The sequence below is a fragment of the Salvia splendens genome, chromosome 19, assembly GCF_004379255.2.
Source record: "Salvia splendens isolate huo1 chromosome 19, SspV2, whole genome shotgun sequence".
Lineage (NCBI taxonomy): Eukaryota > Viridiplantae > Streptophyta > Magnoliopsida > Lamiales > Lamiaceae > Salvia > Salvia splendens.
The window spans coordinates 2,511,276-2,529,594 of NC_056050.1; the positions used below are offsets into that span (position 1 = coordinate 2,511,276).

General features: G+C 32.7%; 2 protein-coding genes across 2 annotated transcripts; both read right to left on the minus strand.

Annotated features, from left to right (window-relative positions):
- Positions 1-823: 823 nt before the first annotated feature.
- LOC121778079 (metal transporter Nramp5-like) lies at positions 824-8,457 on the minus strand. Its single transcript, XM_042175360.1, has 13 exons — positions 8,218-8,457; positions 8,038-8,116; positions 7,011-7,051; positions 6,154-6,232; positions 5,948-6,052; positions 5,673-5,782; positions 4,667-4,848; positions 4,204-4,273; positions 3,716-3,889; positions 2,108-2,212; positions 1,624-1,755; positions 1,427-1,522; positions 824-1,346 (listed from the first exon to the last, which is right to left on the minus strand). The coding sequence occupies exons 1-13, from the start codon at positions 8,341-8,343 to the stop codon at positions 1,026-1,028; spliced, it is 1,620 nt and encodes a 539-aa protein (XP_042031294.1). The 5' UTR covers positions 8,344-8,457; the 3' UTR covers positions 824-1,025.
- Positions 8,458-14,405: 5,948 nt separating this feature from the next.
- Positions 14,406-17,858, minus strand: LOC121778291 (replication factor C subunit 2-like). Its single transcript, XM_042175614.1, has 11 exons — positions 17,774-17,858; positions 17,620-17,699; positions 17,094-17,213; positions 16,927-16,996; positions 16,778-16,851; positions 16,275-16,395; positions 16,107-16,169; positions 15,462-15,521; positions 15,074-15,199; positions 14,913-14,996; positions 14,406-14,820 (listed from the first exon to the last, which is right to left on the minus strand). The coding sequence occupies exons 2-11, from the start codon at positions 17,688-17,690 to the stop codon at positions 14,716-14,718; spliced, it is 894 nt and encodes a 297-aa protein (XP_042031548.1). The 5' UTR covers positions 17,691-17,699; positions 17,774-17,858; the 3' UTR covers positions 14,406-14,715.
- Between the last annotated feature and the right edge of the window lie 461 nt (positions 17,859-18,319).

Consider the following 18,319-nt stretch of genomic DNA (forward strand, 5'->3'; position numbering starts at 1 on the left):
TTATGACAAATTAAAACTCCATAATTTCATATTTTATTTTCAAAAATCTTATAAGACTATAGAAATAAAACTATGCAGCCAGCTCACACAAAATTCTTTTATAATAGAATACATAAATTAAAATTTTTAATTAAAATTAATTTATTGGTATTTAAAAATCTAAATTTTAAATTTATTTTTATAAAATTAAATATAATATTGAAATAAAGAAACAAAGTGAGGGATAAAAAAGGGAAGAAGAAGATAATTTTAAAATAATATCAGATTTAGAACATCAATGAAATAATATCATATTGAAAAAGTTAAAAATGTGAAAAGACAAAATTGTCCAGCTGCCCAAAAAAGCATTTTCAGGTGGAAAATAGCTTAAATGACCAGTTTCGAAATAAACCATTAGTCCAACGACTACTGGCGATATTTTTAAAGTCCGAGGACTATGAGCGAGATAAACCCATAGTCCAGGGACCTTTTTTGTATTTCACTCTAAGTGAAATTGTGATAAGTGAGTTAAGTAAAGGAAGAATAAAGTAAGAAATGAAAAAGGTAGAGAGATAAAGAGATAATAAAGTAAGGGAGAGTAAAGTAAGTGATAAGAAATGTTAAAAAAGTGAAGTGACTCCATTATTATGAAACATACCCAAATGGCAAAATGACTTCACTACTATATGGAACGGATGGAGTATTACTTTGAGACTATGACTATGAACCGCAAGTCCTCGGACAAAACTCTCCAACCCAAAGAAAAACACATGATAAAAAGGATAGCAAACATCAACAAATGCTAGAAAATATATGATTCCACAAAAAGCAAGTGCAAACGAAGTTACTTGTGTCGCACAAACAAAAAAAAGGCTTTGCCTTTCTTATTATATAAAACTTCATTTTACACATGAAAGGAGTCCAAAAAAGGCAAAACAAAGAACTTAATCTACAACTATTCTATTTTTCTGAACATATTTGTAGAGGTGCACTTGTACATTTCTCTCATCAAAGGAAAATGAGAAAGACGAAGACGAATTACAAGTCTAGTTAGGCAACGGGATATCGGCAAGATCCTCTCTATACGGAGCATTTTGCATCTCGACTCCTCCTTGATGCCCGTTTTCCATGGCGATCGGATCAGACTTGGTCGGGTCGATGAATGTCACAACCCTGTCCTTTCGAAACATGAGATAGATAACCGAAATAACATAGATTGCCATAAGAGGAAACACTAGGATTCCAATGAACACATTCCCCACTTTAGGCAAGTCATTGTCGATAAGCCACCCGACAAATGCAGTGCTCAAGTAGTAGATGTTGATGCCGATGATCCCCAGCCCTAGGATCCACGAAAACACGATAATCTGCTCAAGCACGCACCCTTATTATGACATGATCAACGGTCTAGATTTATCGAGCTAGCTAGATTAATTAGTTCACTTACGTAGATAGAGTTCTTGTGAGGTCCCATTTTGGTGGAGCTTGTGCTGAATTTGAGAAGTGGGATGAGAGCAAAAGGAAGCTCGAAAGATAGTATCATCTGAAATTATTAAAATTCAATTTCATAAGTGAAAAATATTTCATTTTAATTTGTTACCTAGGTTAGTTTTAGATGATTTGTGTAAGGATGTATGTACAAACCGATGCAATAATGATGAGTCGACCAGCTCCGGAAGATCCTCCAATTATAGACACTACTAAACTAGGTGTTATGGCAATGCACCTTGTCATCAAATTCCTTGTCCATTTTCTCATCTTGAGTTCCAAGAATCCCTATTAAAAAAAATAGGCAATTTAGTGTTTCAAATATTGTAGAATTTGCATATTAATCATCTTGTCATAATGATGTATTCTAAAAACGGAACTTGTAGGGTCGGAGTTGCCGGACATAGGGTCGCCAACAACTCGAAAGACCGGATTTAATAATATAATGTTATGGTACTCGTGGGTCGACGGTGGGGCCGGTCGAACCTGATGACTACTTTCATTGCTAGAGACCGAGACGACCGCTCCTGCACCACCTTTGCCTTTGATGCCAACGACAATCTTTTTTACTATGTTCAGTCTCATGAGTTCTGTTTTCTAGGTCCGTTATTGGTTATATAGATGGAGATATATATTGTACCTGCATGATGAATTGTCCTGCATAGGTGCCTGTGATAGTGGAGCTTTGGCCCGAAGCCAACAATGCAATGGCATAAACCGTAGAGCTTGATTTCCCCAAAACATTCTGGAAAAAGAATATAATCAGCATATTAGAGATGGCCCATAATTATATGTGTATTTATAAAAGGCAAAATTGCTAGGGAAAAAATATATAATTTGATTAAATTCTAGTTCATTTATGCAATTTTAAAAATCTCTGTAATAACCATGGATGAAAATATCTGATCGCATACATATAATATAGTATTGATGTTTTTCTTGAAGTCATTTTTTATTATAAATAGATGAGATCGTTTTTATAAGTAGACAATCTCGTTTAAGTCATCTGTGATGATGTCCACGTTTGATTTTTAAGCGGTCATATCCGATATAGTATCACCAATGTATTTCGTCTCAAACTTACTCCAATTTTAAAAAGAGTGGACTACATAAATGGTACATGATCTTTTACTTTTGCACATAAATGGTACCTGATCTTTATTTTATATCGTTTTTGATACCCATGACAAAAATAACCCTAGGTACCAAACATGTGATTTTTTTATTATGATGATATTTTTAGAAATTTCAATTAAATACCAAACATGTGATTTTTTTTTCTTCCTTTCTTATTTCTTTTTTTTCTTCTTTAGTTTCTTCTTTCTTTTTTCTTCATTTTCTTCTTTCTTTTTAGAATTTCATTTTCTTTTCTTCTTTCTTTTTTCTCCTTAGTTTATGTTTCCTTTTTTTCTTTTCTCTTCTTTTTCTTCTTTCTTTTTAGTGTTTTATACATACATCTAATTGCATTCATAATATAAATCAAGAACAAAAATACTTAATTAAATTAATTATTTAAAGTAATTAAATCAATAGAATTTTTTTATTAAATAATTTTATACTCATTTTAGGATTGAAACACCTAACTAAAAATATTCAACTCTTCATATCATTATGAATACAATTCACAATTTTAAATTCTATTAAGACTACATTGATTAGTTATTAATTTAATATAAAATATTATTATTATATAATATTATATGATTCATAATTTAAATAGTTATACTATAATTATTTATTAATTACTACTAGTTTTCAGTATTATAACAATAATATTATCAGATTAATTAAATATATTTAAAACTATAATTATAATTAAGTATATTTGAATGATAATAAAAATTAAATTAATTATTAATTTATAACATCAAATAATAATATTAATATTGATTAATAATAATAGTATAAAGCACTAGGAGAATGAGAGAGATATTATAATATCACTTTTGGTACTAGTTTTGTGTATGCCCAAAATATCATCTATGATACAAATGGGAAAATGTATTTGTTTAGAGGGCATTTTTGGGTGAAAATTGCATCAGGTACCAAAAATGTGATTTATAGGTACCAAAAACGATATAAAATAAAGATCACGTGTCATTTATGTGCGAAAGTGAAAGATCATGTACCATTTATGTAGTTCACTCTTTTAAAAATTGTATGACAGATCATACTTTGATCAAATTTTATGAATTTTTTCAATAATTTACCATATTATTTAAAAAGATTGAGAATTGAACTTGTTTACCTTGAGGAGGAAGGATGCAGAATTTAGTGTTAAGTCTCTACAACTATCTTCGTTTTCACTTGAGAGATCATCTGCTAAGCAAACAGTACCAGACACGGAAATAACTGCCACGTTTATCAAAAAGGCTACAAAAAGTGCAAATCCACTCTCAATCAAGAAGTATCGACAAGTATCCTGAAATAATAATAAAAAATTAATTAGAAATACAAAAATAATAAATTATCTAACTTCAAAATGATATTCGACATAAATGTTTATCAATAAATTTAACACTCAAAGTCTAACACTATACAATCAAGCAGCCAAGTTGAATATTGGCACTAGCTCAATAGCCTGCCTAACCAAAAGTAATTAATTACTTCCTGCCCAATTAATTCATTGACTCATTTTAGTTAATAATTTTGAGAAAATATAATCAAACATGTGCTTTCATTTCAGAACAAATGGTTTCTGACATATTGCAAAATATCCAACACATATTTACTTACATTAATGCCACGAACAGAATTAGGTATCTTTCTCGACAGCACTAGAGCAGAATGAAGAAAAAGATTATGCCTGCAACGAAAAATGAAATAATTTATCAATTACGAGACTTAATAAAGTGAAAATCAACAAGTTTCTCTTGATACCAAAAACAAAAATTCAATTCAATTCATAAAAATTTAACAAACCTCTAAATATTTTTTGTAATATTTCTTCGTATTTATATAATAAGTATGAAAGAGGAATAACAAAGAAAGAAATGAATTAGACATAGGATTAAAGGTCCGGCATGGAATAAATTCCTAATTATCAAATATAACTAATTAAATAATATTAATATTTTAAAAAATATAATTTTAGCATAAATTGAATAAAACATCCTTAGAAATTTTCAAAATTGTTGAGGCCGCCTCAACAAGTATTAGATCGTTAGAAAATAAGATATAAATATAGAAAGGAACATACGGCATAACGAGTGCGCCGAGCAACGCGATGGCATCACCGGTGGCGCCTTGGCCTCTCAACTTAGGCACAAACATTCCCTTCATCACTTCTTTAGCCGGAGGTTTCACGTAGCTTAATTCTCCAAAGAAACATGCTGCCATTATGAATACTAATATTGCTATTAATAATTCCAGCTTCCTAACCTGTTTTTATTTAACATATAGAAAAATATTAGTATTACTTAGGAAATAGTATATTTATTAACAAATAATTAAAAAAGTACTACTTAACTTGCTCCTTTTTACGTTTTTGTAGCACATATATTTTAGATTATGGTAATTAATTTTCTTAAGGTATATTCGAGTGGCATCAAAGGTTATTTTCAGGTTTAGTATAGAAGGATTTTAAATACACGGAATAATTATTGATTTTATACCTTACTACACCTATTTTACAGAATTATTTGAATGCACTTGCTATCTTTTATTCCATTTCCTAAAAATAAAAGTTAGTTAATATTAAAAAAAACAAATTGGTAAAAAGAGAAGAAAACAGGCTGTGTATATTCGATATGCAGTTGTTGTGAACAATAAAATTAATATGTAGATTCGATGAAAGCATAGGTGTTAAAAATGAGGACAAAAGGCATTATTTCATTTAGGTAAAGAGGGATCTCAAAAACAAATTTAATAGTTTTTGTGGCATAATTAGTTGCTAACTCAGCGTGATTCTAACATATTTATTCTCATATTATGAGAATAATTTGAGATAAATATATTGGAATCATGTAATGTTACCATGCCAACTAATTATCCGATCCATTTTCATAAAGAAAATGCTATCATCATCTCCATTTTGTCATCTTGCTGATTAGTTGTTAACTATGGTAAGTTTTAAAAAAATCGAAATAAATTTATAATGGAGTGGTTGAAGACTTGAAGTCTAGATATTTAAGCAAAGTGAGAATTAATTTATTTATGCTTAGTTGATGATAAACCTAATTTTAAAATATAAATTGAAGACTTACACCATATTTTTGTAGACCGAGCAAGAGTAGAGTACTGCACCCGGTGCAGAGAACCCCAACCCAAACTGGTATCTTAAATAAGATGTTCAGTGCAAATGCCGTCCCAATCACTGTCAAAAAACAATTTTAATTAGTACAAACAATCTTGCATTTAAAATATTTACTTACTATAATATTTTTGAATTATCAAACTGAGTTGTGATGTGTACAATAATAGTTTGCATTTAAAAACATATTTGGATATTATTATTTAATTTTTTATTTTTAATAGATACCTTCTGGGATGTCGGCGGCGATGACGGCAAGCTCAGCTAGAATCCACAGGCATAATTTGACGAATATTGGATACTCAGCTTTGCAATGCTCCGCCAAATGTCTGCCTACATTTACATGAATAAAATTTAACCAATTTTATATCTAGTTGTTTTATATATTAAAAATTAATAAAAGCAATTTATTTATATAATAAATGTACACTTACCGGTGCTGACTCCTAAATTTGCTGCTAGTGATTGAATTATAAGGGCAAACACCAATCCAATAAGTATCACCCACAACAGCTGTAAATATGCAGATATAATTAAATATTACTTGTAAATAGGTGGTTTAATTTCTACTAATGTATAATCATTTTGCTAAAATTCATTATGGGACAACAAGTAGGTTTAAGTTCTAGTATTAAAGTGTAACCATTTTGCTAAAATTCATCATACGACAGCAAATATCAAATCGAACAGCCTGAGTTCTAAGAAATTCAATCTTCAAGCAACATTTACACTATTCACTTATCTTTATCTATCTCATTTCATGTAAATTAAATATATGAAAAATTTGACTTTCTTAAATTATTACATGGTAGATTTTGATTGGGCAAGCACAACATATTCAACGTCACTACTTGTACAAGAAGCGCATTTACATGCCATTGCTCGTGGCCGAAATCTCAAAAAAGTTCACGAATAGGGGCAATTTATTTTCTTTTTCTTATGAAAAGCCAAAAAAAATGGGCGGGTATTGGTGATTGATTTTGTGACCATTTTCTGAATATTCGTTAAAAAAGAATTGGTTTTTAATATTCATGGAATCATTTCAGAAGAATTAAAAATTCCGTATAAAGAATAATTCTTTGGGGTAAAAAAATATAGGAGAACCGCAAATTCACAACTTTCAAATATTCTAACAGCCGAAAGTTATGAAATTCGTTTGAAAAAAAATTAAATATTCTTAGTAGTTAGTACTAAAATTGTCACATTTATGTGAGCAATTAGAAGTGCGTTTCCATGAAATCAAATGAGATTATAAGAAATCAACAAAAGTGTGTATGGATTAGTTAATTACTTCATAGCCGTGGTTTGCTCCCGCCTGCAAATCAGTTTCCACTGCAATTAAGATAATTAATCAGCATTACTGCCACAAATATGCATTACTTCTTTTGTACACCATATATTGTCTCATTTTGATATAGTGCGAGTTTTAAAAATTGCAAATGAAATTGTGAAAAAGTTCGGTAAATTGCCCTTGTCAATCTTGTAACATTAAATAATGACTAATTATATGACTTAGTTTTTCAATTTTCTCATAGGAAAAGAAAAAAATTCAACATGCTATATTTCTGAATGTATTAATATAGTGTGAGCACGTGTAAAAATTAAAATTAAAGATGTGATTGAATTTTTTTTACACCAACATGCTCCCACCAAAACGTTGTACACAGATTTTTTTGTATGCCAAATCTTACATAATTTTCCCTCTCATAGAACCATGTGACAAGTGATTGAATTTTTTGTACACCAACATGCTCCCACCAAAACGTTGTACACAGAGATTTTTTTATGCCAAATCTTACATAATTTTCCCTCTCTCATAGAACCATGTGACAAGTAAGAACACTAAAAAAAACTTATCTTTTTAAGGACACAAAAATTGAGACGCGATTATACTTGTATTGAAAAATTTTAAAAAATAACAATAATTTAGGACGCAAAAGAAAGTGTCCTACATTAAGGACAAATTAATTTAATCTTCTGTTTTTTCTAGATTGTTCCATTTGCGTCCTCTAATTTTAATTGGGCACCAACAATAAGGACGCTTTTTAAAGCGTTGGTGATATGTTTAAAAACACAAATTAGCATCATTAATTGATTAAAAAGTGTCCTTAACGATTTTTTTTTGTTGTAATGAAAAAATGTCAAAATTATGCTATAATTAGTAATTTCTGAAAGCTACGAGATGGCCGGACTATGATCAAACTTAATACTGTATTAAAGAAAAAAATAAATGCAATTTTTTATCGTTGACGTACTGAAATAAAGAACTCTGAGACATTATATCGCGGACGAGAGAGAATGAGACCAAGAAAGCTTACAATTTCCTGGATCAAGGTAAGCCAATGAGACCAAGAAACCAGGTCCAACATGCTTCAAGAAATTTTTCCACCCAGGTTCCTAAATTTTCAATAATCCAATAAATTCTTTTTCCCTTTTTAATGAAGAAAAGCATACAATAAAATTCTTGAATAAAAGCCATAATTTATGAGTACGTATACCTGTTGAAATTGATCTTCCTGATCAAACTCTTTGTTTCCGGCGGCGGCGGGCGGCGTCTGCACCACCGCGACAACACGGTTGGTGTTCCCACCGCCACTGCCCTGCTGCTGCTGCAAGCTTGCCATATTTTAGCAATAAATGTGTGTGTGACTGTGTGTGTTTTTCTTTACTGAAAATATGTGTAATAAACCCTTTATTTATATTGGAGGAATCTTGCATATTGCCTCTTCCAAGAAGAACCCCTCATTTAATTCCACTCTACCTTTGTTTTATGGAAGCAATATATCCACCAAAATAATATTCGTCACAAAAAGGAGATGTTGCTAATACATTAAATTAGTATTATTGTAATCGTGATTAATTGGACAAAGGCTCTTGGATTTACTCTAGTTAGAGGTCAAGCTTCTTAAGCAAAATTCAAGATTGTGGTAAAAATCGAAGTGTGTAGTCATGCAACTTGCCATAGGTAGCGTGTTGTCTTATCTTTATTCATTCGGGAATCGTTTGGTAGTCACAACTTAATAGTAGTAAATAATAATAAAGCATAAAGTCCATGCATATTAAGGTATTATTATTTCAAGGTACTATCAATAAAATAAAAATGAAAATTTAAAAAAAATTGTAAAATATAAATAATCGATACAAAATTATTAATTATATATTCAATTATTCAAATTTAAAATATTTTCTTTTTAAGCGAAATAATACTCCTATTTTTTAAGCGAAAGATATCTCAATTCTCAAAGCCACAACTTTCTACGTCAACTATACTAAACAAATTTATGGCTCTGTTTAGTATCATGGAATTGAGCTTGCGGACTTGGAAGTGGAGTCTTTAATTCCAAATCCAATGTTTGGTAGCGCAAAATATTTGGATTTGAAATTGAATTACAATTTCACAATTTGAATTGGATCATATCAAAAGTAATAGTAATTGAAATTTCAAATACTTATAAAATTAGACACACTACGCACAGCTCATAAAAAAACACTATGTACACATACAACACACTTTATAATTTCTTTGAATTCAATTTTTAAATAATTACATCATTTTTTATCGAACAACTTATTTGTAATTGATCTTCAAATCTAATTCCATAGAATTCAATTCCAATTTCGTGTGTCGAACAGACCCTATACAAATTTTAAAATACTATGCGTTGGATTTGGATCCACCGATTTCTAGTTAAATAACCAGTTTTGTCGATTTTGATAATTGATAGTACCAAATAAATATAAAAATTATAAATAATTATTGCGTCTCATATTAAATACTAACACAGTCAATGTACACAAGATTCTCATAACTGAAGCGTTCTTTTTAATTATGTAATAAACGACTCAGATTCATATAATCTTCTTGAAATAACTATTCAATTAAAAAAGAGTATTGTACTTCAAAGCGGCATGAATTACTGCTGAATTGGAGCCATTTGTCAATTAGTTGTCTCCAGTTTGATATTTTCAGTATAATAATTTATTAATTTCTGCAGTGACATACTATTAGATTTAGACTTTTTTATTTGTCTCCTCTCATATTGGAAGTGGAGCTATATGTCTATTAGTAATTTTTCTAATGTGAACTGAATATAATTAATTGCGTACATCTATATCCAGCTTAAAATAATTGGTTGAGGAAAATTGCAATCATTAGATACTAATAGCGCTACCATTTTCAATCTAATAGTATTACTTAAATAATTTATTTAGTTCCATGTTGTTAATACACAAATTGCAGTCATTAGATACTAGTAGTAGAGCTAATTTATTTAGTACTCAACATTATATAGTCAGGCAATGCGGAAATGTCTTCATTATATTTAATCTTAAACTGTGTAATTTATATATTAGTGAATGATATACATACATGACAATGTTAAAGAGAATTCTTGAAACTTGAAAATAAATATCATAGATTCAAAACTTGAATCCCTCAACAATAGTGTAATTTCAAATTATAGGTAATATGTTTCTGAATATCCCAAACTCGACTTCAATTACACTAAACCCATCGTTAAAGGTCAACTTAATTAATAATCTCGAAATTATCCATAAAACGTTTGACACTCTACAAAACTATGTCATTCACTTCTTTTTTTTAAAAAGGCTACTATGTCATCCAATTATAAAATGCAACTAATCGGGCTTCGATGATACCATATGGATATTCCATCTTCAATTCAATGTAATTTAAATCTAAGATTTTTTCATTTTTAGCATTACTTTAGTACTAGTTCTCTTCTTGGCTATCACTTCACTATTCCCCTTCCCCTTACTAAAAAAGAAATCATTAATTTTGTCTGAATATCTATTTTGTAGTTCACTCAAAATAAATAAATTAGTTGCATGTTGCATGGATACATCACCTCACATGTGTCACCGTGCACGTGCCGACCTAACTTGAGAGGCGCGACGCGATTGGTTGAGAGTGGATCTATAGATGCCCAAGGTTTTCGGTTCCGGCGGTTAACCATGTTCGTAACCGCCGGTTCCGGTTCCGAACCGGAACGGTAAGTTTTTTTTAACCGGAACCGCCATATTTTGAACCGTGAGCCGGTTCCGGTTCCAAATTTTACTAACCGAAACCGTGCCGGAACCGCCGGTTCCGGACGGTTTCAAACCGAAACAGTGAAAAACGTCGGAAAACCGTGAAATCTAGCCAGAAACTGCAAAAATCTGCCGGAAACCGGCGGTTCGAAATTGTGAAAACTATAAAAAAAAAAAAACAGCCGGAAAATCGACCGTTCTGAACCGAAACCGTAACTGTCGGTTTTGGAACCGGAACCGTGAAACACCCTCGCGGTTAGGTTCCGGTTCGAAAATTTCTGAAACCGGAACCGGCGGTTCCGAACCGTAACCGTCGGTTCATGAACCGTGGGCATCTCTAAGTGGATCCTGGACCCGCGCCTCAAAACCCTCACATGCACCCCATACCTCTTGGTCCCGATCCAGTGGCCAGCCGTCACTATAAAAAACCTTATCTTTTAGGGACATAAAAATTGAGACGCAATTACTAGCGTTTGAAAATTTTAAAAATAATCATTACTTTAGGAAGCAAAAGAAAACATCCCTAAATTAAGGGCAAATTATCTTAATCATTTTGCTTTTTTAGGACCCTTCTATTTATGTTTCCTAATTTTAGATGGGATACTAACAATAATGACACTTTATAAAGCATTAATGATATAATTAGGCACACAAGTAAACCTTCTTAATATCAGTAAAAAAGTCTTTTTCTGATTTTTTTTGGTATTGTGTTGTGTAGGGATGTCAATGTAACCCGAACCCGCGGGCCGACCCGAATAACCCGATAAAAATACAGGGTTAGGGTTGTAATTTCGCAGCCCGAATTTAAAATCGGGCCATTCGGGCTGACCCATTCGGGTTGTCGGGTTAGGCGGGCTGACCCGTTCGGGTTACGGGTTGGCCCGTCGGGTTGAAGGCTTCTGCACAGCGAGCAGTTTTTGTAACGGTCATAACTTTCTCTACAAAGCTCCGATTGAGGCGTGTAATATATCCACGCGAAGCTCTTTCGAAGACGAAGAGGATGATATGTATTAGAGGTTTATCAGACTTCAAAATCGCGAGAAACATTGACTCAAACAAGTCTGTTGCACATCCACATATTTTGTGTACATTTTCTAATTAATTTTCTATCATTTCTCAACAAACATATAAACATACCAAAATATAGAAATATAATCAAAATCATCCAAAACAACCCTCTAAAACCATGCAAAATCCAAATACGTCAACCGACTATATAAGATCACGAAAAAAATCACCATGTGGTTCATGGATTCATAAATACTCGTATATAAAAGCTTTCTTTTAGTATATTTCCAATATAATAGTGCAAAGTGTTTTGACTCCGCTTCCTCATTGAATTATGCGTACTTTGATGATTCTTAAAACAAAGATAAATTATTATTTGACTTATTTACAGCTGGAATAAATTAAATTTGACCAATCATAATTCAAGAAAACTTAGAGTTACTCCAATTAGCTAGCATCTTGATAATTCACTCTTTAACAATTCAAAATATTTTTGTTACATCTACGATGCACCTCTCACGTTATGAAAAATTTATTTAATTTCTACGAATTGATTTATGTTTGAATTTTGAAACAAAGTGTTGATTTATGTTTTAAATACATAAACATAAACATACTATTTATAGATATTTTGTAAATAATTATGTAATGAATAAGTTATTTAAATTTAAATAACTTAATCTTTTTTATAAATATTAAAGAAAATAAAAAATATGTATTTCATTGTTGAATGATTAATTAAAAATATGTATATAATTAAAGAAAATTTAAAATACGTATTATTTTTGAAAATATTAAAAGAATTAAAAATACGTATTAACCCGAATAACCCGGTGGGTTAGCCCGAAACCCGAAGGGTTAGGGTTAGGGTCGAACTTTTATAACCCGAAAAAATTATAACCCGAATAGCCCGTACCCGAATGGCCCGACAACCCGAACGGGTTGGCCCGAACCCGAACGGGTTGGCCCGATTGACATCCCTAGTGTTGTGGATGCCAATAACGATTAACGAAGGCTATAAGCGTTAGTGATTATCGGAGGGGCCAGGCCAACCAATAGGGTATGAGCCAACATCCAAATTGTAGTAATCAATATTATCTACTCCACTTAGTTATATTTATATTAATAATATTCTTGACATCAGCTGCTCCAGTTTTGTCGCCAATTTATTGAGTGGTTGAATTAAAGTCCATGTTTAAACATCATCGTTATTACTAATTTATTGATAACTGCAATCATGTAGTAACATTGTTTTATTCCACTCTTATTTTTTTATTTTTTTTAATAGTTAAAGGAACATATATTTAAAGGTCGTGCAGAAGACTTAATCCTCTCAGGTATTATTAATCTCTCTATCTCTTGGTTAACTTAGACACTCTCTATTCCTCTCTTATCAATAATGAGTTGAGTAGTGATCAGTTTTGTAAAAAAAATGGATAATTTCAAAATCATTTTTGCAGTCCTTATTTATATGGATTTCGTTTGCTATCGTAATAATTCACAGGTAAAATTGCTCCTCAAATGCCCATACTTATCCTAAATCCTAACCCTTAAAGCATCCACATCCGTGCTCTTGCCAACGAACACGGATGTGGACCCGAACCCACTTTTACTCCCTGCTCTTAGGCAAGAGCACAACATCCACATTCGTACTCTTCCGCAAGGACATGCTCAAGGGTCTCATCATTCTATTATTCAATTTAAATAAAAACATTTTCACAATATTAAAATGCATTAAAAATAAGCGGAATAATATTACAAATTACAAAAAAATAAAAATTACATAATTAAAATCCTAAAAATTAAAAATTTCTTCATTAAAGTCTTTAAAATTAAAAATTACATAATTTAAATCCTAAAAATTAAAAATTACATAATTAAATTCATAAATTAAAAAAATCCACTACTCGTGGCCGAATTTCGCCCAAATGGATGATGAATGTGTGTATTTATAGATGATTTTGGGATTATTTTTTTAAAAAAATTTCAAAAAAAAATTCAAAAAATGGTAATAAAATCTGTATATTTTTGGGAATCCAAAAATATATTTTTTTTAATTTTTGGTATTATTTTCAATTTTTAAAAAAATGTCAACGGCCAATAGAAACGCGCCACGTCGCCCTGCTCGCTGGCACGGACGTGCTCTTAGCTAAGAGCAGCGCCGTGCCAGCGGTAAGAGCGCAGCGGCGGACAGCGGCGTCGTGCCACTGGCACGGACGGACGGACAGCGGTGTGCTCTGCGATGTGGATGCTCTTAATTTATCGAGGCTTGACCGTTCAATCATTTTTACATTATCTTTTGAGGCAGGATGACAATTTATTGATGCTTCACCGCTTCAATCATTTTTTATTTTGTCATTTTTTTAAGACAGAACGCCATATTCAGAATGGCAAATTTATTGCAGCTTCACCGCTTCAATCATATCCTAAGTTTTATTGATTTTATTACATGCAATTATTGTTGGATATAGATAGTCTACGTGAGTATTAAAATTCCAAACAGAATCCATAATTTCTTTAAATATTTGATGAAAATATTGTTACAATATTGGAATATAGTACTACATTTTAGTAGTACTATAATTGAAGAGTTTTCATGGTTTGCGATATAATTGTTAAATGCAAAAGGTTGGGAAAGAGTAGCAAAATTCTAACATTGAGATAGGATGCCTAATGCGTGAAACCTAAGGTCTCGGATTTGAGTCCATTGCGATAATTTTCACAAGGTTCTCATTTTACACATTAACCACAAATTTTGCTTACATAGAATACATAAACTTCATTTTTCACCTTGACCAAAATTTCCAGTGAGAATTAAACTGAATGCCTACATTGCTTAAACAATCAGTGGTACTAAACGACGTAGTTTGACAACGGGTGAAACATTGTGGTGTGTGTAGTTGGGCAAAAAGTTGACATCCCAACGGAGGAGACGGCGCCTAACTTCCGAAAGGGAATTCCCGTGGCATGTTATTTAGCGCACGCATGATATTGCTAGCCACATCCAACAGTTGCAAATACTCGTCTGCTCCGTCTACAAGACACTGCAAACGCAACACGAGAAAGAGTTAATCAGCTCTTGATCAGACACCGCAGCAGAAGATGCAAGAAGATATAAAAATACCAGCTTTTTTACCTTATCTGCCTCTCCAAATTTCTTGCATATTCTTGCCTTCTGGTCATCTGGTATGTCATCTGATTCGACAACTACATCAAACAACTGAAACACGAACGTGTCAGCATATTCAGCAGGAAGAAGCACAACAAAACAGTGTGGAATAGAGTATCAGCCCGTACATGATTGAGCATCTGAGAAGCTGGATAACCTTCAGCGATCACATTTTTTACTTCTTTATCAGCTATGTCTAAATCACCACTTTTGCAAGCTGTAAAGAGAGCCTGCACAACTCCATCGGGGATGACCTGACCAAGGACGTGTTATCAGTTTTTAATTAGATAAAAATGCCATAAATAGTTTAAAAGCCATAATTTGTTCTGGGAGAGAGGGCACTCATATTCAGCAATATCATGAACAAATAAGCCTAAGCCTTGAGGTGGTAAAATCAACAAAATTTAAAAGATACTCCTATTTCGGTGTCAAAACCACTAAACGCACACACGCACGTGATCAGAACATGGCAAATCATCTGAAGTCATCATTCACAAATTCTGGAGTGCAACTTACACCAGACACGCTGATTAAGTCCTTAGATGAAATTGAGGATCCGAATAAGCGAGCAGCACCCTGTACAAAAAGGGAATATGAAAACTGAGATAAAATGCACAGAAAATGTAATAAAACAATGACAAATTACAGGTTCAAGCATCCCCTTTCCTTTAGTAAGTCATCCCAGAGAGGATTCATTTCTAGTACTGCTGGTGTTTATTGGAAATTCAGAAGGTTACCCCTTGGGTGAAATTATATTCATCTATGGCTATGGTAGAATCCAACTCACCAGTAAAGTATCTATGCTTCAGTACTATTTAAATTTCGGAAATGGTCAGTATCCCACATCAGTTATGTAACATAGTCTAGCTTTGTGCTTTGTTGAGTAATGAAATATACCTACTAATTTTCTCTTATATGTATACTTTTCCACATGTCTATATTTTATTGTTCTATAGGTTATTTTTCTTGTTTTTGGTTTTTAGTATTCGATGCAATGTCATGAATCACCATTACATCCACAAACTAAGTCCTAAGATTTCTGGCAAAACATAAAACAGGGAAAAATAATGTATCATGTAGTTTCCCGAAAACAATTAGAGCTATTTAAACATGCTAAAATACAGGCATCTAAAAAAGTTGAAAATCTCAGCTAAGTCTTACTTGTAGATATGTTATAGCACGACGCAGATCACCTTGAGAGATAGAACTTAAGGTTGAAAGTGCCTATAATGAAACATTAATTATAAACTTATCTGAAAAAGAAGAATTACATGAACATGCAAAAATGCATTGAAACAAGCCTCAGATGTCAAGTTTGACAAACCAAACCTCTGAATCCAAGTTAAGACCTTCCTCATTGCAGATATAAAGAATGCGAGATGTCATAATTTCTTCTGCAAGTGGTTTGAATCTAAACTTCGCACACCTAGATGCAAGGGGTTCGATAATTCTGTACAAATCAAATCATTCCTAAAGTCAGTTCAGAGAATATTAGATTTCATCTCAAAAATACTAGCAGTTCTGAGAATTTAAAGCTTTAGTAACATATCATGATCCAATCAAAGACTGTTATCCATGTTAAACATTTGACAACATTTTTCTCTAGCACAGAGATGGGCTTTTGTATTTGCTTGCAAAGAACAATAGTGTCCATCCTCTTCTCTCTTTTCTATTTGTGTCAGGGGACTAGTATAATATTTATGAATCATACTACAGGAAAAATACAGATTGAGACATGTGTTGTAAACAGTTTTGTCAAAAACGCGACTGGGGCGCGCTCGGTATGAAAACAACATGCAACTCAGATACAGAAGGAATTGCCAAAGCTCTACCTGCTAATGTAGTTACAAATGAAGAAGAATCTTGTAACTTTTGAGTATGTCTCCATAGTGCGTCGCAAGGCATTCTGTTAAGCCATAAATCAAATACTCACTAACATATCCAGAATACAAAATAATACAGGCAGAACCAGCACACTTGCCTGGGCATCTTCAGTCATCGAATCTGCCTCATCAAGAATTATAATCTTGTAAGGTGGGCAAGGATAACCACTACAATCAACAAGAAAGGCATTAAAATGATAATAAGGGAAGAGCATCATAGAGATAAGATATAAGCTTCATTTGAAAACATATAATGTATTACTACCCTTGGCGTGCAGAGCCAACAGCAACAGCAGCAAAATTCTTAATTTTCGTACGAACAACGTTTATCCCACGATCATCACTAGCATTCAGCTCCAGTACTCTAGACTTGTATAACTCAGGCCTATAGAGAAAGACTGATTTTGTTCAAGAAAATCCACAATTCACATCAAAACAACCGTATCAAGCGAAAACATTGAGGAAATAGCACAACATTGTTTTCAATTACCAATATATCCCCATTTCCCCTAATTATCTCCACATTACATGTTAGACCTCAAGTCAAAAACACCAGACAATACAAACTCACCTAATACTGATACTCATAGAATAAACAAAAACACAACCACTCCCTCCATAACACTACCAAGATAAGTTATTTTCACTATATACACTTCTATTTTCTCTCTTTAACTCATAATTCACTCAATTACACAAAAAATTTCACAAGCTTTCATCACATTACATAACCTCTTCAAAACAACACCCCCTTAGTACAAATCACCACAGCAAAAAAATCTGAGATTTACCCGTAAAGCTGATGAGCAATGGCGAGAGCGGTAGTCGTTTTCCCAGTACCAGGAGGCCCATAGAATAGCATGTGCGGACACTGAAAATTTAATCAAACAACACCAGAAAATAAAAAAAAAATAGAAAAGCAAGAAAAAAACAGAGAAATTTTACATTAGTGGTTTCCAAAGTGTTGGTGAGAACTCGAACGACCTCTTCTTGGTGAGCAACATCCTTCACTTGCTTCGGTCGACTATCAATTCACAATATGCAAAATTACTTAATTTGCCAGGAAGGAAAAAAAAACATGTGATGGAGTACGGCCTAAACAAGCCCGACAGCAGTAAAGCCCATCAGCCTAAAGCCCAAGAAATAGTATCAGTTCGGCATGACTAAAGAGTTCAGTTCGGCACAACCAAAGAGTTCGGCCCCAGCCTACAGCTCGGTAAAAGCCAACCAATCAAACTCTGCTCTCAGGTCGGCATCAAGCTCTACTCTCAGATCGGCAAAAGCTGCTCGGCAATAATTCAGCAGTTCGGTCTCAGTATTCGACCGAACTAGGAGATAGTGGACTCATGCAGGATTTCCACCTCCACTACACCCACGATCTATTTAGTGGTGTCAAGCAGTCATTAACTCATGCAGGATAGTGGACCCATGCAAGATCGCCACGATCTCCACGACATCCACTGCCTAGTAAATGGTGCTGCATGCCACGAT

Coding starts and splice junctions, on each gene's coding strand:
- LOC121778291 (XM_042175614.1), bottom strand. CDS start 17,690: ATGCTATTCTATGGGCCTCCTGGTACTGGGAAAACGACTACCGCTCTC. Junction 16,396..16,777: donor ATTTGTAACTACATTAGCAG/GTAGAGCTTTGG, acceptor TGATTTGTACAG/AATTATCGAACCCCTTGCAT. Junction 15,200..15,461: donor ACTTAATCAGCGTGTCTGGT/GTAAGTTGCACT, acceptor GTCCTTGGTCAG/GTCATCCCCGATGGAGTTGT.
- LOC121778079 (XM_042175360.1), bottom strand. CDS start 8,343: ATGGCAAGCTTGCAGCAGCAGCAGGGCAGTGGCGGTGGGAACACCAAC. Junction 6,053..6,153: donor AAATTTAGGAGTCAGCACCG/GTAAGTGTACAT, acceptor ATGTAAATGTAG/GCAGACATTTGGCGGAGCAT. Junction 1,756..2,107: donor CAGGACAATTCATCATGCAG/GTACAATATATA, acceptor TTTTTTTAATAG/GGATTCTTGGAACTCAAGAT.